The sequence below is a fragment of the Ascaphus truei genome, chromosome 2, assembly GCF_040206685.1.
Source record: "Ascaphus truei isolate aAscTru1 chromosome 2, aAscTru1.hap1, whole genome shotgun sequence".
NCBI classification, from domain to species: domain Eukaryota; kingdom Metazoa; phylum Chordata; class Amphibia; order Anura; family Ascaphidae; genus Ascaphus; species Ascaphus truei.
This window is the reverse complement of record NC_134484.1, coordinates 202,807,747-202,833,880: the sequence shown is the minus strand read 5'-3', so window position 1 is coordinate 202,833,880 and position 26,134 is coordinate 202,807,747. Positions and strand designations below refer to the sequence as shown.

The 26,134-nt window shown below is 43.9% G+C and overlaps 1 protein-coding gene across 1 annotated transcript in view; it reads left to right on the top strand.

Moving 5' to 3' along the window:
• The window catches only part of SERPINB5 (serpin family B member 5), a 62,173-nt gene extending 39,438 nt beyond the window's left edge, over positions 1 to 22,735 (top strand). The window contains exons 4-7 of the mRNA XM_075585842.1: positions 7,247 to 7,364; positions 8,899 to 9,041; positions 13,008 to 13,175; positions 21,729 to 22,735. Of these exons, the coding sequence (XP_075441957.1) occupies positions 7,247 to 7,364; positions 8,899 to 9,041; positions 13,008 to 13,175; positions 21,729 to 22,121 (822 nt within the window). The 3' untranslated portion in view covers positions 22,122 to 22,735. The remainder of the gene's footprint in view (positions 1 to 7,246; positions 7,365 to 8,898; positions 9,042 to 13,007; positions 13,176 to 21,728) is intronic.
• Positions 22,736 to 26,134: the final 3,399 nt, after the last annotated feature.

The window sequence follows — 26,134 nt, the reverse complement described above, 5'->3', positions numbered from 1 at the left end:
CTGTTAATTTCTTTCTGATGTTATCCTCGCCTATAGATTCCTGTGCTTCCAATATAGATTTATTCTTTCTGGATGGATTCCTCTCTCTCCTCAGCTATCTAATCTGATATTCTGCTCTGTTTTCATGCAGATTAAAACCACCAAGTTGGCTTTTTTCTCTGTATATGGCATCACCATGTATTTTTGTCTATCTGGCATAATTATGAATAGCGTCTTACAAATATGGAAGTCAACCATGTCTAACATTGGCAATCTATGACCGGTTCTCTTCACGGATAGCCCACAATAGCTGTCTATAAAATCATCTTTAACCATAACTTTTTTAGAAATTAGTCCCACCCTTTACCCATAAATAACCTCTTTACAAACTGTCCTTATAATCAATCCCTCATACTGTATGAAGGGAAGAGGGACAGAGACATTCTAACATTCCCCTCTGAATTATGTTTATAAAACATAAATAAATCCTGACACTATGCCAAAAGATTACTCTAAAGTAAAGAATTCTTGCTGAGAAATTTGATGTCTTGTATAATTTTCTGTCTAACATTTTTTTCAATGTTATTTCTCCTTGGGTCATTTTTACATTTATGTACACTATGTATACCTTGAAAACGAGAGGTAAGTCTCAATGTATTGCTCCTGGTAAAACATTTTATAAATAATTAAATAAATAAATAAATTTCGTAATACATATTAAAAATAGTTGAAAACAATACATAATAAAGTTACACAAAGTACAATGATGAAATGACGAATAAAAAAAAATACCCAAAGCTGATCTTACTGAAGATTTTGATAACATTGTAATAGATTTTTTACATTTTGCACACCAAGGTATGTATCTATAAGGTATGTATCTATGTATGTATGTAGGTCTTTATTTGTAAGCGCCATTAATGTACATAGCGCTTCACAACAGTAATAGTTACAATCATATAAATAATAAGATATAAATAACACAAAGGGAAGAAGTGCTTCAGACTTAAAAGTAACATTTAGTAAAATGAGTCCCTGCTCCGAAGAGCTTACAATCTACAATCAGGTGATCCTGACATTATAGACCATTCATGTTCTATTTCTTTCAATGGACCCTGTTCATGTTTGAAAACCATTTCAGCTTATTTTAATTGTTTCTATAAAACCTGAAGTAAGCCTTCATCTTTCTAAATTTCCCCAGTCCATTTCTCACAAGAAAACTCAATTCTAAGAGATATATTACATATATTACATTCCCCTTCGCCCCCCCCCCCCCCTTAAGGGAGATTATGTCGCTACCTGATGTATTCTGGTGCGGTGAATACCTGGTGCTTCCTCCACGCAGCACAGATCTCACTGCTAAATTCAAACCTTAGAGGAAGATCACCTACATCTCAGGAAGTGGCTTGTAAGCCAGCCTCCTATCAAACATAGACCCTTGTAATACCAAGCTAATCCAGAACTCTTTAAAACCAGAGACAGAACATAAAACACAGACAGAGCTCAGTTTTAGCACATCCAGTGAAACTCATACACGGTACAGTGCCTAAATATATATGTATAAATATCTATTAAGTAAAATGGTCTTTTAGTTTGACATTTTTGGCCAAAATTGTTGTAAGCCCCTGAGCCAACTGCACGGCAGACCACAATTCAGGGGTCCCTAACGCTAATATAAATTCTTAATAACCTGTGTAATAACAGGAAGAATGATTTATAGTAAATCTGTCAAAAAATATATATTGCCGTGCTCAGTAGCACTCCTCTGTGACACTCATATGCTTATATATATGTTGTGGTTATTTTGGGGGCTCAATAGGAGCTTGTTAGTTGTCCAGTATGTTTTACAATTGTTGTTCAGCTAGTCTTGGCTGATTGGAGGGTGGCAACCTCCTACCTAATTGAAGCTCACCCCCTGCCACATTTAAATGGTTAAGGGCTCACTCCATAGCATCTTCCAGTCAGGGGAACTTGCTTGCTTGCAGTATGGTTGTGTCAACTCTAATACAGAGTGCTTTTCCTGGTAATGTACTGGTTAATAAAAGCTTCAATCAGACTTAGAACTTTGCAACTAATATTGACAGATTTACTATAAACCATTCTTCCTGTTATTACACAGGTTATTAAGAATTTATATTAGCGTTAGGGACCCCTGAATTGTGGTCTGCCGTGACGTTGGCTCAGGGGCTTACAACAATTTTGGCCAAAAATGTCAAACTAAAAGACCATTTTACTTAATAGATATTTATACATATATATTTAGGCACTGTACCGTGTATGAGTTTCACTGGATGTGCTAAAACTGAGCTCTGTCTGTGTTTTATGTTCTGTCTTTGGTTTTAAATATATATTGCCATGCTCAGTAGCACTCCTCTGTGACACTCATATGCTTATATATATGTTGTGGTTATTTTGGGGGCTAAATAGGAGCTTGTTAGGTGTCCAGTATGGAATCCAGAACTGTATTAGCAAACGTACATATAATGACATAACCAGGCCCTGCAGGATTTGCTCCCCAAACTGATCACTCTTTACTGGGATTTACAGTGCTGGAGGGGCCAGAGAATTAGTAGCCCAGGGGTATTTGACTACCCCCTCCCTCTGGTTTTGAAATCCCTCACAGCCCCACGAGGGCATAACATCACACCACATATTTATATAGTAAAAACACAACATGGTAATAACATTATAACGTTGGCATAACTGATTCCACCCTGATAATTTGCCCACCCCTATTCAGATATTTTAGACCTCACATTTGGCATAACCGCCACATGGGATGGGGCCACAGACATTACAGGGGACACAAGTAAAGGGGACAGTGGCAGGCATGTGGCACCATAGTCGGAGCCCCGGGGACGGAGTTCAGGGCTGGGGGAATGGTTAGAACAGGCGAATGGGCAGAACAAGGTGAGTCCAACAGCTCAGTCATGTTCCGCTGGGCATTTAGTGTCCTGCATCCCAGCTTTATCGGCAACCGGAATAGTCGTCCACATTAGGGCCTTCAACAGTCCTCGCCCTGGAGAGGGAACTGTAGCAGCTGAAGGTTTGGTAAGACCCCCCGTGCCGAATGGCAGAGGGACTAACCTTTTTGTTGAGCTCCTGCCTCCGCTCACTGCAATGCAGTCGGTGCAGCAGGGGCGGTTGCAGGATCCGGAAGAGAAGTAGTACCAACCGGTACAGTTAACGAAGATTCCTCCGCGCTGATCATCTCATCTAGGCACTCGGCGTAGGAAGCAGCCATATAGGCAATGGCTCGATCTCGCCCCTCACAGATGGCTTTGCACTGCAACCGTAGCTGGGACATTCCTCCAGGGACAGCAGCCCAGCGATGCTCGACATCTCAAATCGACACCTGATAGATGTCAGGGCTCGAGATGGACAAATAGGTCTTTATCTTGGGATCGTTGGAGGCCTCGTCCGACACCTCATCGAGAGACGCACCCTCGCTGTCCTGCCAGAAGCTCATGCATCCAGCGATGGAAGATACCTCCTGCAGGGAGCAGGGCACCAAGGGTGTGGCAGGCACCACTCGGCTGTGCCTGTGAAGACAACAGTTCGCCTCCTCTAAGGCACAGATCGGAGCGGGAACTGACTGGAGAGCAGAAGAAGAATCACACCGTTGAACACCGGCCGGTGTGGACTCAGGTATGTCCGCTGATAGTATTCCCTCCACAGGGCTGGAGAGGCTGCTTATATCAGTTCCCATAGCTCCCTGAAAGCCTGCTCCAGACTCTATACTTTTTGAGCTGCGGCTCTCATTCAGTATTTCGGAACCGACCAGGTTGTGAAACAGGATCCAGTAGTCTGGCCGGTAGGTCTCGGATGACTGTCCATCCATATCCATCAGCACGTGGAGAAACCCGGTGATATTAGGCAGTCCTCCAGTGTGCAGCTGGGTCTTGGCGGTCTCTGCTCCGGGTCCCTGGAGGTAGAGGTATGGTGCATTGCATTCAGAGCACCGGGAAGCGGTTCCCAGTGCAGGTCCCACCCGATTGCACAACAGTCAGACCAAGTGGAGAGAGTTCTCCCCACCATTTGAAAATAGTAGTAGACCTCCTGGGAGGGCAAAGTTAATGCCTTGCTTTGCATCCATTGTCGGCAGCTAGTTGAGAGGGAGCGGTTAGGCGTGTGTCTGTTCAGCAATGCTACCACGTGTGACTGTGGCTAAATCCACACATCCGCTGTGCAGCAGTAGATAGATACACTCTCAGCACCTCCCTCTGGTAATTCAGTAGCACGGCTGTAGAGAACACGATGCGGCTTGTCTTTCGCGCCAAACCCGGATAATTCTGCAAAAAGGGTGTGGCTAGACTTCGCGCCAAGCACAGGAATTTGCAGACAATTTCTTGCAACTTTTGCACAAGTTGCCATGCGGTTTCCCGATTTCGGTGGGAACCGCCATTTTACAATGAAAAGAACAGGATGCAGCTCTCTTTGGTGGAGACCGCTCTAGTATGGCTGCAACTCCTCAAACAGAGGTCCTGGCTTCTTTAAGGTCAAGAGCTCCTCCTCGGATACCTGCCTGCACACACTTATCTCAGAGTTGCACGGTTCAGACCAGAATTCCCTGGGATGGGGCCCCTGGGAAACTACCCCTTCACCACTTCTTAGTAAATGCGTGTCCAGTGTAGGCTACAGTTCCCTTTGGTGAGGCCTCTGAGACACTACCCCAACACCACTTCATAGTAATAGAACTGTACGGTGTAGGCTGCAGTTCCGGGGTACGGCCCCTTTCAGGTCCCATGCATCCCCTGGCACACTAGCCCCGCACTACTTCATAGTAATAGAATTTCTACATGGCAGTCCCCTGGGTGGGAACTGCCATAGTATAGCTGCAGCTCCTCAAACGGAGGTCCTGGCTTCTTGAGGGTCAAGAGCTCCTCCTCGGATACTACCCGCATATACAGTATTCATTTCACAGAATAAAGCTGCATGGTGCAGGCCACAGTTCCCTTTGGTGAAGCCTCTGGAAAACTGCCCCCGCACCTCTTCTTAGTACATGAAGGCTACATACACTGAGTATATGTAGCTGGAAGTGGAGGGATCCATGTCATAGCTGCATTTAACGATGAGCCTGGTCCTCAAGATCCCATAGGGACCCCTATGGACACTATACCTATGGGCCCTTTGATTTTGAGTAATAGGAGAGCAGCTCCTTCTCTCACTGCAAAAGCTTGTCCTGATGTTAATCTCAGCAGCGCCTCCAAATGTAGCACCTTTCCCTCCCCCTTAAGGGTTGTAGGTAGTTGTCACTACCTGATGTATTGTGGTGCATACCTGTTTGACGGAACAGAAGGCCTGAGAGCTCCATGATGGTATGGGGAGGCATCAGGACAGGCTCCCCATTATGGTTCTTCTGTCAGCACAGCGCTTCCATCCTACTGCACCGACACACTTTATTCGAGCAAATACCCAGTATGTACCTGGCAGATACCTGGAATGCGCCGCTCCTCACCTCAGACAAGCCCCGTTGCGTTTGCCTTCCCAGCCATGGTTCATGCCTGGCTGACGGGCGGCTGATCTGTTAAATGATAATGATTAGGATTTAATAGGCTGCAATGCTTCGCGTGTCTACCAGATGGCATAAATTCATGAATTGTAATGCAGTATATATATATATACTGTGCAGTATTGCAGCCAGCGGGAATAAAATGCTTCAATCCCTGTCTGGAAAATACCTCAATGCACTCGGGCAGAAAACAGTCACAAACCTCAATACACCCGGTATACCCGAATTCGTGGGACTAGCCGAGCTCGAATAAAGTGTGTCGCCAGTGTATGAGGATCCTGGGCAGCCAGGATGGTCCTCACAGGCAACTCAGTTTTCAAGGAACACACCAGAGATGATACAACTGGGTATTTATTTGGGTACAGCATAGATATCACAGACTCCATTCCCTGAAAGCAGTACCCAGGGCTCATAATGTGCACACATAAGTTAGAAATCTTTCAATATTTCCTTCTCTGTCATTACTTGTACACATACTTTTCCTTTCTCTACAAAAGTAACAAGATCGTAAAATGTTTTTACTGTCTCAATACAACCTTAACATGAAGTGTGATTATGAAAACATGAATCGTAAATAGTCTTAACTTGGTGTGATAAACAAATTATTTTAGAATTAAAATGTAAACAAGCAAAAAGATCCAATTGTTCAATTCTTGCTGTATTTTTATCTAAATTATATTGGATATTATAATATAATTGGATATTGTAGTACACCTTGTACTTTTTCCCCAATAGCCTTCATTATAGTCTTATTGTTCTTTTTCCTAATAAAAATGAATAACTATTCAGTCCCATAGGTGATTGAAACAATGGCACTCACCGCCAGGAGTGAGAGGATGTAGATGAGGATGTACTTTCTGACATGAAATTATTTTCTTTTGCTTAGCTTTGTTGATTTTTCTTTAGTATGATCATCAGATACCATTCGTTACCCATCATACAATTACCTATGACATTTCACTGGTTCTCCTTATTAAACCTATGCTGTTCAAGACCTGTCCTGTCCAAATGAATGTAACAACAAAAAACTCAGCCTCTTCATGTCTCTGCAAATATCTGACACTGCTTCTCGCAGCTGTCTCATTCTGTACACCCACGTGGTAGACTGGGGAATTCTACCTAACATCCGATTTCAGCTTCTTTCTTTCTGAAGTCTTGGATCTGGGATTCTTTTGCAATATTTTCCTGCAATTTCCCCTCTCAATCCAATATGAAGAAAGACTGAATACTGGTGGCTCGCCAATGTAAATAGTCAATTAACAATCACATCTTCTTACAAGATTTAAAATGTCACCATTCAGGTTTGGCACATAAGAAATGTTTATTTAATATTACTCACAGATAGATATATGGAATTTAAGATCAAACATAGCATGTGCTTTTCCAATATGGCATCTTGTCATTCCTGTTCATTTCTCTCTTATGTTAGCCTTTCCTATGGATTCCTGTCCTTCCCTTATAGATTAATTCTCCTCTCTGTATGATTCCTCTCCCTCCTTAGCTATGTATGAATAGCGTCTTGCAAATATGGAAGTCAACCTTGTCTAACATTGACTATATGACCGAACCTCTTCACAGATAGCCCACAACAGCTGTCTGTAATATCATATTTACCATAACCCTTTTAGGTGTTAGTCAGTTAGTTCCACCCTTTACTCATAAATAACCTCTTTAGCAACTGTAATTATAATCAATCACTCATAGGAAAGGGAGGAGGGGAAGAGACATTCTAACAGTATCATTTCTGCCTTTTAGGATTTCATAAATTCAACTAAGAAATCGTATCCATCAGAACTGGAAATGGTTGACCTTAAAAGTCAAGCTGAAGAAACAAGGAACCAGATAAATACTTCAGTAAAGGACCTAACTGATGGTAGGTAACTTATAACAGATAAGACAGATCTTCATGTGGCACATACAATTGCTAAACGTTTACAGTATTTGTTGATTTTGTACTCAACCAAACACAAAAATATTACCTCTGTACTCTTCACATTTATGGGAAAAGTTACCATTATGTTATCAATTATGTCCCACAGGCCTCACCAGAGTTGTTAACCCCTATGTTAAATCTCAATTATGATATGCTCAGAAATACTATTAATTATGTTGCATTTTGAAAGAGAACCAGGGTATGTTTTGACAATTTACTGTTGGTGAAAATAGGTTAATATATTTCTAAGGAGTAGCAAAAAAAAGTTCTACTGTAAAGAAAAATGGAACAATGTAGTTAATGTGGCAAATGTAGAGCATATGTCCCTTTAGTGCACCCTTTAATCATTCTTTTACTATTTGTGAGCTAATGGAAGCGGTGCTAGGTTTTCATTGGATGTGAAGGTTACCATTTTGTGGTTGGTGACTTTTCTGTATCAAACTACAGCACATACAGTACATTGATATTTATTTTATTGCTTACTATTCAGAAGCAATGACCTCTGACATATTGCAGTTCAATTTGCTTTAAAATAGCCAAATATAAAGAAAGTTTTCATGTACCATAAAAACACAAAATGATGATTCACAAATAGCTGTCTTCCAAATCAGGCTTGAGCTACAATCATAACATTTTACACACCCGAATGGAAGTTTCAGCTCTCTCTGTCTTTGGGCCAGATGCATTAGCCATTAGGCTATTTGACCTAACATTAATTTAAATTAACATTTGGTTAATCATAATGCAGATCCACTAAAGAGAACAACCTAACGTTAACCCATTCCAACTCCTTGAAATTATCTATCGTTCCATTTTTATGGCTGCATTTTTATGAAATGCAAAAGATAAGTTCCCCCTAATATTGCATATCCACTACAGGCCTCAGGGAATTAACATTTGGTTATTTACTTTAGGTCTTACCTAAAGGTAGCATTACTCTTAGCCAGACCCCTTTCTCTCCCATTTTCTCTCCTCCTCAACCACCCCTTTCCTCTCCCGCTCCCAAAACTCCTATTTCAGAGTCTGGATGGGAGTAATGCCACCTTTAGTTAAGACAGGCGTTACATGAGTCATGTTTTTTAAGCTGGTTATTTTAACCTGGCATTAAACCTATCCTAATGAGTTTAACAATGACTGTTGTTTTTGCATATACTGTTAGTACCTTTGTGAATATGCCTTAAATAACGTTAGTTACTAATTTATGTAGCCTAACATTAAATGCCTTGATTTACTGGATCTTAGTGCATATGGGCCACTGCGAGGTTTGAGCTACAGTATTCCTCTAGTATATGAGATAGTGATTAATTGTTTATGATGAAGGATGTAGATTTGTTATGAAGAATGCATGGCACAGATTTGTAATGGGCGACTTTGAAAATCAGCCTTGAGGCTTTCAGTACATGTTACACCACTGATGGCATACGTATGTCCCGTTATTCTTTATAAAAATTTGTCAACATTTGATTTCCTGCAGGTAACATTGAGTGTGTATTGAGTGAGGGGCTATGTGATGAGCACACTAAAATCCTTATTGTTGGAGCTGCCTATTTCAAGGGATGCTGGTTATATAAATTCAATGAATCTGAAACAAAAGAAGCAGAGTTTAATATTAGCAAGGTAGGTATGTGCAAACTGGTAAAATGTCATCGTAATGATGACTTTGACTTTGTGCTGGAAGCCCTTTGGTGTTCAAGCAGTTTGTAAGGTGCATTTTTTTAGATAGACAAATGCTATCTTGCTCTGTGCATATACAGCCATCAGGACAGTGCATGAGTCCAAAGATTGATCTCATACCAGATTTTTTTTTTATCTTTTAGGATTCTTCAACAAATGAAGCAATATTTACTACACAGTGCTGCTCCACGGGTCACCTTCTGGAGTTGGAAGGCACCTTAGCCTGTATTTACTAAGCAGTACTATGCCATAAAACACCATCCAGTACTAGATAGCTGTAAGGGGTCTTATGGTTTATTATAGGCTAAATGTATGTAAATTCAGGGCATTATTGAAATTCCTGCTCTCGGATTGGTCAAAATTCTAGTCACTATTAGTCAGTAATGCCTCGAATTTTCTTACACCGTGCCAAATCAGAGAGCCGGAGTAATCTGTGCAAATGCTCACTGCCACTACCCCTTCATCCAAAAAAACTCACCCGGAAACCTCTCACTCTCCTGCCCACACCACTTACTTGACATAACTGATTCACCCTCCCTCCTAGCCTAATGTATGACTCACGCTCCTTTCTGCTGAAAAAGTGATTCGCCCTCCTTTCTTCACTTTAGCACAAACCAATGACTCAACCTCCTTCCTTCCCGCCCAAACAAGTGATTCACCCTAATTCCCTCCTTTCCAAATGAGTGACTCACCTTCTTTCCCTCTTGCCCAGCTAAACAAGGGACTCGCACTCTTTTCCTTCTGCCTGGCTACCCTCCTTCCCTACCACCCAAACGAGTGACTCATCCTCCATCCCTACTGACCGTACGAATGACTCACCCTCTTTGCCTCTCACCCGAGTGACTCGCCCTCTTTCCCTACTGACTGCACGAATGACTCACCCTCCTTCCCTACTTACCGTACGAATTAGTCACCCTCTTTCCCTCTCACCTGGACAAGAGACTCACCCTCCTTCCCTCCCACCTGGACAAGAGACACCCTCCTTCCCTCCCGCCTGGACAAGAGACTCACCCTCCTTCCCTGCCACCAGGACAAGAGACTCACCCTCCTTCCCTGCCACCAGGACAAGAGACTCACCCTCCTTCCCTCCCACCAGGACAAGAGACTCACCCTCCTTCCCTCCCACCAGGACAAGAGACTCACCCTCCTTCCCTCCCACCAGGACAAGAGACTCACCCTCCTTCCCTCCCGCCAGGACAAGAGACTCACCCTCCTTCCCTCCCGCCAGGACAAGAGACTCACCCTCCTTCCCTCCCACCAGGACAAGAGACTCACCCTCCTTCCCTCCCGCCAGGACAAGAGACTCACCCTCCTTCCCTCCTGCCGGGACAAGAGACTCAAACTCCTTCCCTCTTGCCTGCATGCTCCATTTTTGACACCCACCCACCCCCAGAAAACTGCCATACTGTGAAAATGCATACTGTGAAAATGTCACGCCTTCCCTGTGTTTACTTCTTGACCATTTTACCTTTGTTTGCCCCCCACATAACCTTGCAAGTCCAGAATAGTATATTGTATGTAGTTGTAGCATGGTGTAGCAAGGCAAGACACCAGAGATCAAAACAGCTTTACTTCAGCAAAATATGCAAAAACAACAAAAATACCATATATCATATAGATAGAATAACAAAGCCAGTGTCTGGTCCTTCAGGAGACACTATCCCGATTGTTAGCATCACAGTTTTTACTCCCAGTTAAGGACTAACAAAAGCAGTAGTACAACTGCAGCTGCCGGTTTTAGATAACTTGCCTTGAGAATTCTACACTAAAACCCATCCAATGCTGCAAGATTTCTGCAGCACGCTGCAAGATTTCTACAGTTAGACTAATGGCCCATTGGATTAATACAGCGGGGGTCCCTGCATTTGAATGGGACTTCAGCTGTGTGAATCCTACTGGGCTGCAAGTCCCATTCAAATGCAAGGACCCCCGCTGTGTTAATCCAATGGTCCAGTACAGCCTGCTGTGGACAATCTCAGGAGTTACTGTGAGGTGGTCACAGATTTTCCAAGGCAAGTGATCTAAAACCCACAGCGGCCTCTGTATAGCAGCCAGGTCCTTATGTTACAGGCAATGCAGAAGCTAGTGCAGTCACACCTACAGTATCTCCTGCAGTCTGCCTGAGCTCCCTGTCTTTTCCCTGATGTAGGGCTAGCAGTCTGGTTAATTAATCCAGCACACCTGGAGCTGAGAAATTAGCTCCACAGCTCCAGGTATATTAAAAACACATAACTGGCTCAGGCAGACACAGTCTACCTACTAAGAAAGGGCAGTGTATCTTTCCCTGTCACATCGGTAAATATAATGTTTGTGGTTTACGTGGAGATATACATCTCTTGTGGTACCATACAAATACACTGTATACAGTTTCATAGTATACACTGCATTTATTTGTGCACACAAACACACATATACAGTACCACTTTGCTATCCCTAGATGTGAACTTTATATTTCGTTATCACTACTAGTCAAGTTTATAATTTTTTTCCGAATTATTTTGGTCTTGCCTTTATTATACACTCTTGGATCCTGCCACTATTTTGGTATGTATGTTATCAATAAGGGTGTCTTATGTGGGGCTGAGCTAGCTGACCTCAACAGCCCTTCATTCTCTCCCCTGCACCAAACCTTTCCTCATTCTCTTAGACTGTGCTTGAGCTGGAACCAGCCTCAGTCTGGGGGCAAACTTTCTTGGCCCTGTCAAATGACCTGATTCTATTACTACTCTGTGATATTTTCTCAGTCTTCATCTCTATAATTTTCTCTCTTTACCCTACATTCCACCTTGCTTTATATGGAGAAGGTAGCTGGCCATCAAGTTTAAAAAAAAATATTCATAATTCATACATTTAAAAAAAGCAAGTGTAGCACTGCTTTCCCCCCCCCCCCCCCTGGGAGATTTTGCCTTGGCTACTTGTTTTGTGGTGCTTCATACCTGTGAGGTTCCAGGAGATACTGAGTGTCTGCTTTGGTATGGGGAAAAAGGACAGGCTTTTGGATGTCTTCAGGCTGTGTTCTTCCTTATCTGGTGCAACGTCTCCATTCATAGCTGGCTCCAGCATAACTGGAAACTCTGTGAAAATCATCATTGATACCCCTACCCAATAGACTGTGACTTAGGCAGGGTTATATAAAGCAGGATCCTTTTATTAGCATCCACTGCAGGTGTTATTGCAGCGAATACATTTCTCAGTATGGGATCCCAGCCTCTGGATGTGCCTGGCCTCTTCCCTGAATTGAGGCCTTGCAATCTGTAGGATCTATTCTCCTCAACCTCCTAAGGAGCTGAGAGCATGACTCAATCCCAGCCGGGCGAGACTCAGACTGACTAATTTAGAATACTTTCTTAGTGCAGAAGGGGAGGATACCTGGGCTGCACCCTGATTGGGTAACTCGCAGACCTTGTTCCACTCCTGTCACTCAAGGAGGCTGCATGAGGGGGGTAAACCCCACAGGATAGCCTGCCACTGCCTGTAGCTACTAGGACTTATGTGACAGGGGGCAGAAAGAAAACCTGGACCAGCCATGGCTACACAGGCAATAGGTTTCAGTTTAAACAGCCTCTGTAAAGTGTCTCCTGAGCTTGAAATGTCCTATAGTACTAGTATAGTAGGTGGAGCTGTGTTCACATTCTTAGCTTATAGATTATTTTGCAGAGTAAATGTCTTAAATTAGTCAGGAGGTGGCACATGGTACATACTACTGAACATTTACAGCTCTATATAGAGAGCTATAGTAAGGCTACAGTGGTTGTTCATTTACATTTTCCCTGATTACTTTGGTGCTTAAGGAGCTGAGAGCACGTGACACGTCCTTGTATACAAGGGCAAGATCACCATGTTCTCAAATCTGTGATAATATAATACTATATATCTTCTGACATTTTCCTTTCCTCATGTTTCTTCCAGACTGAAAGTAAGCCTGTGCAGATGATGTACCTAGAAGCCCGGCTGAGCATAGGATACATAAATGATTTGAAAACGATGATCTTAGAGATCCCTTTTGTGGGCAAGCACCTCAGTATGCTCATTTTACTTCCCAAAACTATTGAAGATGACTCCACCGGCTTGGAAAAGGTAACACCAATATGTGCTCGATTGACACCAGATTAAAAGGTACAATCGCACCTAGTTCCAAAATTGAACTCATGTTAGTGAAATGTTTAATAGATGACAGCTAATTGATCGACGACTATCTTTGTAAACGTAATCAGAACTTTAAGGTGAGTTTTACTACCTGCATCATCTGTCACCTGTGAGCAGCTGAGACACTTATGTCCCAGCAGGGCTCCTCAAATATTTACCCTCAATCCATCACAATATATAGCTTTAATCACGGCCACCACCAAGGATAAAGAAAACCACAATCTCCAGGGTCCTTGATCCCTGTTTACTAAACAAAATATGTAATTAATACACATAAATCTATTGCAGACAAATTTTGCTGAAAATGTAATTACTCTTTTCAAAACGTGTAAAGTTCAGTTAGAGTTATTATTAAATATTAGACTTTATATACAAAAATAGTACAGTGCTAAGGTTGCAAAAAACATTATTACAAGAACATACAGTACAATAAATGCAGACAGTTTTTTCCAAATTATTTTGGTCTTGCCTTTATTATACACTCTTGGATCCTGCCACTATTTTGGTATCTACTATACAGTATGTTATCAATAAGGGTGTCTCAGGTGGGGCTGAGCTACTGTAGCTGACCTCAGCAGCCCTTCATTCTCCCCCCTGCACCAAACCTTTCCTCATTCTCTCGGACTGCGCTTGAGCTGGATCCAGAGTTCTGTATTAATTGATTTGACAGAACCCTATGGTAGAACACATAACTTGCCCTCCACCATGCGAGAGTGATGCAGTAACTAACTTGTTATTATCAGTTCTGTTATTACACCAGTGTTGAAATCTCACACCTGGTACATTTTTACAGCAATATTGATGAGTTAGGTTATTAAATTGCAATCAAATGACCCAGTCTTTTTTTTTACTGGGTGCGATATTAACTCTGTTTTAACAGAGTTTGATGACTCAAGACCAAGGTGCATAAACTGAAGGGCGCGGCGATTCCATTTTCTGGGGGGGGGGGAGGGGCGCGGCGGTTACTCTTCCCGAATGCATTTAAATTAAATGGGGGGGAGAAGGCTGAGGGGGGGAGGGGTTCACACTGAAAAGTTTGCACAGCCCTGCTCTAGACCATTGTTTAATTATGTCCTATGTGGGACTGCATGTCTAACAAATATTAGCAGGTTTACATTACATTTTGTAAGATATGTGGAAATTTCTTGACATAAATATATAACAAGACACTGTCCCCAGCACCGCAGGCAAGAAAGCAAAAGTCTGCGGCATTGGGACAGTGTCTACCGCGATATCGCTGTGGGGGGTTCATGCTTCTGAATGGGACCCCCAATAGCGTTAATGCTCCGAGGGCCGAGAACACCGCGGTCACGTGACTGTGCTTGGCAGCGGCACTGAAGACAGTAAGTCTTGCTACATCTGTAAGCTCAAAATCCCTTTGGTCAGTTTTAGATCAGAAATGCACCCCGTGAACTTGATAAATCACGCCACGTGTACGTTTCTCTAATCAACAAGCAGGCAACAGGTAGAGTGAGGAGCTAATTAATTAGTCGGGGGTCACTCCACTAAGCAATAATTGATCCTCTATAATCAGTGTTCGACAAATCACCCAAAAATCTACTCGCCCAACCAAAAAAATCTACTCGCCACCTAGTCCCGCCCCCAACCCCGCTTTAAAATAAAATATATAAATAAAATACATTTAATAAATTCCTAGTCAGAACAACATTCGTTTTTGACAAATGTATTTATTACATTATACTACAATTAGTCCTTGTTACGTGTGTGTGTGTAAGTGTGTAAATGTCGGATCTAGAAATAAAAGCCACAGGTGAAGGACTAGTTTCCTGAACCCCTTAACCAGTGTCTGGACGTCCCCGCTTCACAATATCTAAAGCAGTAATCCCGCCTGGGATCTTACCTGATCCGCAGTACCTCAATGTCCAGGTACCTCATTCCCGCAATGTTATAAGTTGGAGGGGATGTGTTCCCTACCTGTCTTCTGGGTTAGGGGAGGGTTCTGTGTGAAGCTTGAGTCAGATCTGGAAGAAAGCAGTATAAGTTATTTTGGTGTGGTATTGGACAGTTAAGCTATATAGGGTAAATAAGATATCCAGATACAGAGAGGGAGAGAGAGGGGAAGAGAGAGGGGAAGAGAGAGGGGAAGAGAGAGGGGAAGAGAGAGGGGAAGAGAGAGGGGAAGAGAGAGGGGAAGAGAGAGGGGAAGAGAGAGACCGACACCAGAGAGAGACCAGAGAGAGACCGACACCAGAGAGAGACCAGAGAGAGACCGACACCAGAGAGAGACCAGAGAGAGACCGACACCAGAGAGAGACCAGAGAGAGACCGACACCAGAGAGAGACCAGAGAGAGACCGACACCAGAGAGAGACCAGAGAGAGACCGACACCAGAGAGAGACCGACACCAGAGAGAGACCAGAGAGAGACCAGAGAGAGACCGACACCAGAGAGAGACCAGAGAGAGACCGACACCAGAGAGAGACCAGAGAGAGACCGACACCAGAGAGAGACCAGAGAGAGACCAGAGAGAGACCGACACCAGAGAGAGACCAGAGAGAGACCGACACCAGAGAGAGACCGACACCAGAGATAGACCAGAGAGAGACCAGAGAGAGACCGACACCAGAGAGAGACCAGAGAGAGACCGACACCAGAGAGAGACCAGAGAGAGACCGACACCAGAGAGAGACCAGAGAGAGACCGACACCAGAGAGAGACCAGAGAGAGACCAGAGAGAGACCAGAGAGAGACCAGAGAGAGACCGACACCAGAGAGAGACCAGAGAGAGACCGACACCAGAGAGAGACCAGAGAGAGACCGACACCAGAGAGAGACCAGAGAGAGACCGACACCAGAGAGAGACCAGAGAGAGACCGACACCAGAGAGAGACCAGAGAGAGACGACACCAGAGAGAGACCAGAGAGAGACCAGAGAGAGACCTGAGAGAGACCAGAGAGAGGAGGGGAAGGGGTGACTGACTGACTGACCGGGGCAGGGGTGGGTGACTGATTGGGGGGGTACCTCTGGTGTCACACATACTCCCATACACACATACACATTCTCCCATATATATACACCCACACACACACACTCCCACATATACACACACACACACACACACACACACACACACACACACACACACACACACACACACACACACACACACACACACACACACACACACACACACACACACACACACACACACACACACACACACTCCCACACACTCCCACATATACACATACACACACACACTCCCACATATACACACACACACACACACACTCCCACATGCACACACACATACACACTCCCACATACACACACACACACACACACACACACACACACACACACACACACACACACACACTCCCACATATACACATACACACACACACACACACTCCCACATATACACACACACACACACACTCCCACATGCGCACACACATACACACTCCCACATAGACACACACACACACTCCCACATATACACACACACTCCCACATATACACACACACACACACACACTCCCACATATACACACACACACACACACTCCCACATATACACACACACACACTCGAACATACACACTCCCACATATACACACACACACTCCCACATATACACACACTCCCACATATACACACACACACTCCCACATATATACACACACACTCCCACATATACACACACACTCCCACACACACATATATACACCCCCCACCCATATATACACACACACACCCATATCTACACACACACACACACACATTCACACCTATATATACACACACACACACTCTCCCATATACACACACACACATTCTCTCATGCCCACACACACTCACTCTCTACACACATTTTGGAAAGGCCACGACCAGCACCACCACGCTCCTCCCCCACCCCCCGCCAATCTCCTGCTCCGCGGGGACATGAGGGGGCAACCCCGCTCCCATCACCCGGCGCGCTCCCTTACGTGGGACCGGGGGGAAGTGGAGGGGGGGGAAAGCGGGGACATGAGGGGGCATCCCCGCTCCCATCACCCGGCGCGCTCCCTGACGCGGGACCGGGGGGAAGCAGGGGGGGGGAAGCGGGGACATGAGGGGGCATCCCCTGCTCCCATCACCCGGCGTGCTCCCTGACGCGGGACCGGGGGGAAGCGGGGGGGGGGGAAGCGGGGACATGAGGGGGCATCCCCCGCTCCCATCACCCGCCGCGCCCTCTGACACGGGACCGGGGGGAAGCGGGGGGGGGGAAGCGGGGACATGAGGGGGCATCCCCCGCTCCCATCACCCGCCGCGCTCTCTGACACGGGACTGGGGGGAAGCGGGGGGGAGGGAAGCGGGGACATGAGGGGGCATCCCCCGCTCCCATCACCATAACTGCAGGCAGCAGGAGCGCCGGGGAGGGGAGGGAGGTGGGGGAAGGCACAGATAATACTTACTGTGTCCTCTATCCTCCATGGGAAAAGAATGGCTGCTCGTTGGGGGCTGGCTCATATAGAGCCTGGCCGCGCGCCCACAAAGCCTGGGAGCGCGCTCCAATCAGCAGTCAGGTAGGGGGAGGTTTTTTTTTTTCAGCCAGCGTGAGCAGGGAAATTTCAGCGCGAGCAGGGAAAATTTAAAAAAACAAAACACGTGTGCTGCTTGGGCCAATAGTTACTCGCCCGGGGGTTAAATCCACCCGCCCCGGGCGTGTAAATGTATAGGATTGTCGAACACTGTCTATAATTTTCAGATGTAACCTTATATTACAAACTTATTTTACTTACTAAAATTGGTGCCACGAAGCAAACAGCAATGCACACCCATGAACCACAAAACATCCCTGTCAAACATGATATTTTTATGAAGATCCAGTGTGATAAACAGTCTTCTGTCAGTGGCCTGAATGTCATTTTTCAGTGATCGCGCTTCAGAGCTTCGTAAATAAGAAACTTAACATAATTCAAGATTTATTTTCGTACATTCTGAAATGTGGGCGAAATAAAAATACAATGAAATATAATGCAATACGTCGTGGAATACAAAATGCATATAGAAATTAGTCAGTTACACCTAACAAAAGAAGCAATTACAAAGATGCTCTGACCAAGGGTTTCTTATAAAGCAATTTTACAAAATTCAAAAATAGAATTTTACATCAATAAAATATTTTGATGAACATATATGTATTTTTCAACCTAATCTACTCCAACATGTAACTTTGTATCCTTTGTTATGTATGACATATTTACAATCATAATAAAATTAAATAAAGGGCACCAACTAAATCAGGGGTGAGCAAACTTTTTATGCCGAGCCCCCCTTTTCATCCATAAAATTTCTCGCCCCCCCCCCTGCCTGATGTAATCAAAATCACATGAAAAAAAAAAACCTTTATTAAACGGTATACAATATAAATCCAAATATGTCTAAATACTTACATATTTCAACAGCTCACGCTTGCAAAATTAGGCTGCGTCCACACTGCCGCTGAGAGCGGTGATATCACCAACTCTCCAAGCATGAGCGCAGGGTGTCCTGCATAATTTTGCAAGCTTGGATCGGGGCTATTTGTGTGTGTGTCTGTGTGTGGCTGTGTGTGTGTATTGACTGCTGCTGAGCGCACTTCAAAGTCAATTTTGTTTGTCTTCCCAAGCGCCAAGCGGGGGAGAGCGTACGTGCACAAAGGCAATACTTTTGGGGGGCATTCATCAACCTCTTTGCTACCTCCCTTCCCTCTCCCCCCCCCCTTTTTGTTTCTACCTTCCCCTCCCTGCTTTTTGTCTTGCTATCCCCATTGTCATCCACACTCCTACCTACAGTATTATTTATTTTTTTCCGTTTTCAATGTTGTGTTTTCAGTTATTTTTACATTATTTCTGTACATTCATAGTATGATTGATACAGTGGCAGCCGACCCTTTCACTTGCAGAGGATCGCAGCGAAGCAGGTTGCCAGCGGAGGAGAGCAGGAACACAGCGCTATTGCAGGACAGACACCAGAAGGAGGGGCGTTTGACATCACAGCGCTGGGGCGTGCTCCTCCCCGTACCTCCGAAGCCCCTGCGCGTGCACTCACACACCATCACGTGCCCGCCACCTGCACTATCCTGTTCAGCCACCCGCACACATCTTCAGCTGCCCGCCCGTGCACATCTTCTTGGCCGCCCCTCGCGCACAGCTTTTTCGTCCTCCCGCGCACAGCGTCTGCCGGCCCGCGCACCAAGTTTTTGCCGCACGCCGCCTGCGCCCCCCTAAATAATCCCCCCCACACACACACAATCCCCCCCCCCACACACACACACACACTCAATCCCCCCCACACACACACTCAATCCCCACACACACTCAATCCCCCCCCCACACACACTCAATCCCCCCCACACACACACTCAATCCCCCCCCACACACACACAATCCCCACCCACACACACACTCAATCCCCCCCACACACACACATAATCCCCCCACACACACAATCCCCCCACACACACACAATCCCCCACCATACACACTCAATCCCCCCACACACACACTCAATCCCCCCCCACACACACACTCAATCCCCCCCCACACACACACACACACTCAATCCCTCCCCACACACACACACTCAATCCCCCCCACACACACACTCAATCCCCCCCCCCACACACACACTCAATCCCCCCCCCACACACACACACTCAATCCCCCCCTACACACACACACTCAATCCCCCCCCCACACACACAATCATTCCCCCCCCCACACACACACTTAATCCCCCCCCACACACACACACACACTCAACGCCCCCCCCCCACACCCACACACACACAATTTGTCCCTGAAGAAGCTCCTTTGCTGGAGGGAAACGCGCGTTGGACGCGCAATGTTGTCAGTCTCCTACTTGGAGCTGTTTTAATGTAGTGTCTGCAGTCTCCTGGTTCTAACTGTGTAGACCCTAGTAGTTAGTCATTCATTTATTTATTTTCATAGTTAGTGTGCCTGCTTTCCTTGCACTCTATGTGAGGCGTTTTCATAGTTCATCACTGTGTAATTCACCCTAGCACTGCTGTGTCTGGCAGTCTTATGTTGCAGTGTTTGTACCACCATTATCACTGTATGTGCCAGCTTTATTATTCAGGCACTTTTACTTCAACACACTTAAGTCTCTATTGCAGTGCGCAGTGCTGGTTAATCTAGCAAGGAAGCTGGATATTTAATCCGTTGGCCACCCACTTGTAAACAACTATATACTCCTACTACTCGGTCTCACCGTTGCTCCAGAGGGGTTAATACCCTGACTCTTAGCATCCCCTGTCCTCTGTATCCCACCAACATTAAGTGGTCATCTGGGATAGCATGACTTTATAATTAACGACACGGATGCCAGATAACTTTGATTTAATATATTTTTAATTCACATTACACATTACTTTGGTAATATATGTTTTAAGGAAATTTATTAAAAGTTAATTTTTACACTAGTTTGGTGTGCATATAAGTGAATTCTTTTAGGGTGCACATCCAATTTGTGTTTCCCTTCACTTTTTCTGACACACACAATCTCACTCAATCCACACACACACACAGATACACACAATTTCACGTGGGGGGGCGGCATGCTCCGATCCCACAACCCCCCCATGCTGCTGAAAACTGGTGCGGGAAGCAGACAGGAAGAGAAGGAGGGGCTGTCTGTGTGCAGAGAGAAGCCCCGCCCCCTCTGCAAGACACAGACACATAGAAGCAGCAGCACGGAGCTTCTGGCCGCCCGTGCACAGCTCTACCCGCCCCCAGGTTTCCCTGCAAGCAGCCCGCTCCCCCCCTACATAATCGTGCGCCCCCCAGTTTGCGCACCGCTGAACTAAATGATTTAACATGATACTGCAGCGCCCCCCAGTTTGCGCACCGCTGAACTAAATGATTTAACATGATACCTCACCAGAAATGGTCTTTTTTATAAGCAAGCAAGTAATATGTTTCCATAACTGAGTGTTTTAGCATTTAATAGGGCACATGTCATCTGGATTTATAATGTTGATTTAATTCATGCAAAAAGATAATCTGGATGGCCAATTCAGTTTACAAAAATTCAATGTCCTCTTGTAGCATGTAAACATTGCAATAATGTCCTAATCATAATTCAAAGAATGTGAAGAACTGAATATCAGTTCCAATGCTGTGGATGATTATTCTATCACCTACTTTCAAAATTAGAACCATTTTCTGAGACTACTTTCAATCAAATAAAATACAATCAAATAAGCTTTCTTGGCATGACTAAAGAACATTTCAGTATTGCCAAAGCATGAATAAACGGGAGTAGGGTCTAATGATTATACAGTACATGAATAACAGGGTTTAGGGTATAACGATTACAAATTGTTAATCAATTGGATATTGTTTACAATTGTTTTTTCTTCTTATACAGTAACTAATCTTTATTAAACAAACTAATCTGCTTTAAGGACTTTATGTCCACTGTTTTAGTTGGCAAGTTGTTTTCTGATCCTTTATTTGTCATTGTTATTTTAGCTGGAACAGGAGATGACTTACGAGAAGTATGTTAATTGGACTAATCCCAGCATGATGGCCAACAGCAAAGTGAAACTATGCCTGCCCAAATTCAAGCTGGAAACCACCTATGATCTTAAGGACACTTTGAAGAGCTTGGGAATGAATGAAGCTTTTAATGAAGAGGTGGCAGACTTCTCAGGAATGTCAGAGAGTAAAGGCATTGCTGTGTCTCAGGCAATACACAAAACTTGCGTAGAGATAAATGAAGATGGCACTGAGACAGCAGATGTGACAAAAGAGAGGCTTTTTATGCACAAAGAGGAATTCTTTGTTAACCACCCGTTCATATTTATACTTAGACACAATAAAACACGTAATATCCTTATGTATGGCAAGTACTGTTCCCCTTGAACATCACTAATTAATGTTGCAACGTTTGTCACTGCTATTGTAGATATGTATACAGATGTAGCAAGGCTTAGTGTCTTCGGTGCTGCTGCCACCCACGGTCACGCAACCATGGTGCAAGTCTGTGCCCAGGACAAACTTGAAAACGAGAGGTAACTCTCAATGTAATACTTCCTGGTAAAACATTTGATAAATAAATAAATCATGGCACCAAAGGATTAATGCTGTCGGGGATCCCAGTCAGATGCATGGACCCCCGCAGCTCGATCGCGGCAGACACTGTCCCTGACGCCGCAGAGTTTTGATTCTTCATCCAGGGCACTGGGGACAGTGAGTCTTGCTACATCTGTATGTGATACAAGCTTGTTTCTAAAATAAAATGTGTTCTTTCCCCCCAATGCTTTTAACATCTCAGTACTGTGATATCTTCCCATCATTGTTCTGCAGTTCATACAAGGATGATCCACCAATAAAGTGGTTCCATGTGTTCGTGGACTAGCCTGCATGCCATTCTCTTGTCTAGCTACTTTAACAGATTATAAGTTCCATTTAGTTGCTTACTTACTCTTATGAACAGTAATAAAAACAAAGAGGACATTACATGCATTACAATCAAATATGTGTTTGTTTATTATTTCTTTTACTGTACATTTACAGTGTGCCAATAAGGGGATTCACAATATATTACATATGGACACTTCAGTTTCTTTACAGTTTTAGAGGAACTTGAATCATTTTAACTAATGATAAATGTATGGGGTTTCTCTGGGTCATTGAGATATATATATAAATAAATATATATTGAGGAAAAAGGTCAAGGAACGAAGCACAATATAATTAGAAGAAGTTGGAGTTGCTTTTTGAAATGTTGTATTTCCAGTGGGAAACAGATTGTAGGAGACCTGTAGATCAATTACATTGGTAACTTGTGCAAAAAAAGTTAAAGAAGGGTCAAAACTAAAGTGTAGAAAGACATGTAAAATATTTTTTTATATATATTTGGAAGTCTGGACATGTTCCATTATTTTCACATACTATGAAGGCGCTTAAGATTGGAGAGGGTAATTGCCATGTGTTTGCTCCACCTAAGTGATAAATTAATCAGTTAAATCCCAAATGCCAAATATAGCATAATAGGGGGTTTCAACCTGTGTACTTTGGATCCCTGGTAATTTAATCAAATCTCAGTCGTATTTTTGTCATATTTTTTCATTTTAGAATTTAAAAAACATTATTACCCAGCTCCAGAAATACATGTAGCAGGTATAGATACATTAACCAATACATGCATATACCTGTGCATGCATACAAATTAGTAACAGATTCTTAGCACACAGACTCTGATAGACACATACTCATATACATGCAGCAGCACTCAGACAGACTTCCATTTGCAATTTGAGCAGTATCCCGAATAGAGATAGACGTACCTGCCAAAATCTGTTCCGAGGTTTTTCTCAGGCTGTGGGGGTCCAATCTGATGCATACAATGAAGTCTGAAGTTGTGTCATCTTAAGTCCAAGTGGAAGCTTCAGAATCCGCCGGTGGGCTCTTGCTATGCGGCTTCATCTGCTAGGAGCCATTCCACGGATTACATTGTCCAAAACTGAAAGTATTTATATTGCCACTCCTACTTACTACAGTCCTGTACCTGTTTGTCACAGACTTCCTGGGGAGGGAAGGGAAAGGGTGGGTGGGGAAGGGAGACAAATAGAGAGATAGAAAGATTTAAAAAAAAAATTGTAGTAGAAAGAGAAGAAAGAGAGATAAAAAAGAGAGAAAGATAAAAAATAAATTTGGGATATTTTTTATAACTTTTTAAATATTTTTTTTTTTATTTTTTTTTGTTTTTATTATGAATGATAGCATTCAGGGCAGGAGGGGCTCTGCCCATGCTTTGAGACTGAGGAGGTATTTGTCCACCTCTTGCTCATTTGGCAGTGACAGCAGAACAGCAAGGGCAGTGGTTAAAGTAGAACCAGCCGTACAGTGGCGGCCGATCTGAGTCTAAGTCGGCTAGAACCGCGGTTCTCAGATTATCCCGGTTATGTGCGTTTTTTTGTCATTTTCGCCCGGAGTGAACTGCGTTATTTTCGTGCTCATATTATTCTCGCTGTCTGCAGTACTGCAATGCCATGTAAAAACTCAGGGGGCGTTTGCGAGCTGTTGTCTTGGAAGTCTAATACCTTCGCGGTTCAACCTAGGTCAGTACACAGTCAGTGTGTGCGCGCGCAGTAATTGTAAATTTGCACATTTAAAGTATACATGCATTTGCAGTGCTGTTCTGCAGTACAGTATGTCTCATTTGAAAATTGTTGAAACGCATAGGCGTGTACTGTACTGTAACAGTGTCACATTTCGGCATATACAGCGCTCTCCCCTCGCTCAGGATAATTAACTGCACTGCAGGGTATTTCAAATTCTTATCTTCTGTGCAATGCAGTACATCTCTCCCACACCATTCGTTTGTATGTGTGTCTGGTTTCAATCACATTCCTGCTTGACAGCAGGAATTTACTGCACATGCGCCTGTAACTTCGCCCACCACTGGTTGCTTGAGTGAAAAAAAATTTTTTTTATTGTAATTTTTTTTTTTCTCCACAAGCCTGCAAAAACCATCTTACTGTATTACGATATTCAATCTTTGCTGTAGCTTTTGTCTGCGACCCTGTGCGTTTGACTGCACATGGTTGATTTGTGTGCTTTTTATGTAACGTATTTGGGGGTGTATTATTATGATGAACTACCTTTTCAAATTAAAGTATGTCTTTAGCTTTGAACTTCATGCGGCTGTCTTTAATTTTTTGAATCTTGCCATTGTGTTCTTAATCCGTCCATAGCCGAGCTTCAAAGCCTCACTGCGCCTGCGTGTGATCCTTTTTCAGATGGGAGCTATTTAGCAGCTTAGCTGCTTACTGCGCATGAGTCACCAACCCCCCCCCCCTCTCCACAGAGTCATTAATTTTCTGAATCTTGCCATTGTGTTCTTAATCCGTCCATAGCCGAGCTACAGTACAAAGCCTCACTGCGCCTGCGTGTAATTCTCTTTGAGACGGGAGCTTTGAGGCTTTGTTTATGGCAACATTTTGGAAAATCCCTTCTCGAATTTTATTTGCACAGAGCATTACCTTGATATTTTAATAATAATAGCATGTTTTTGTATAGCGCTGTTAGTTACAGTATACAGTACGTAGCGCTTTCCAGAGACATTTTGCAGGCACAGGTCCCTGTCCCATGGAGCTCACAATCTATGTTTTTGGTGCCTGAGGCACAGGGAGATAAAGTGACTTGCTTTTTATGTACTGTATTTGGGGGTTGTATTTGGGGGTTTACTGATCAAATTATTATGATGATCCGCCTTTTGAAATTACTGTACTCTACTCTACAGTATGTAATGTCTTTGAACTGCTGCACAACTAATCTTTCATCCCTCCCCCACGCACACACAAACTCTTTTCGACAGACACCTCCACAGTCATTCATTTTCTGAAGTTAGTCATTGTGTTTTTAATCCGTCCCTAGCCGAGCGTCAATTGCCTCACTGCGCCTGCGTGTACTCTAAGCCTCTTTTAGATGGGAGCTAGCTGCTTAATGCGCATGAGTCACCCAACCCCCCACCCTCTCCACAGAGTTATTCATTTTCTGAAGTTAGTCATTGTGTTTTTAATCCGTCCCTAGCCGAGCGTCAATCGCCTCACTGCGTGCGCCTGCGTGTACTCTAAGCCTCTTGGAGATGGGAGCTAGTTGATTACTGCACATGACTAAAACAACCCTTTGAGGCTTTGTTTACAGTAACGCTTTGGAAAATCCCTTCTCGAATTTGAAATGTAAATCTGATTTGCACAGCATTGTGAGAATTGAGAGTAAAAAAAACCATTAACTGATTCATGTTGTTTTGTCATTCATTCTTATACTGTAGGGGTGGGGGGGGGGGTGGTTGTTGTCAATGATTATGATTATCAGGAATGTGAATAAATATTTATTTTATTTTTTCAGGAACAAAAAAATACAAATAT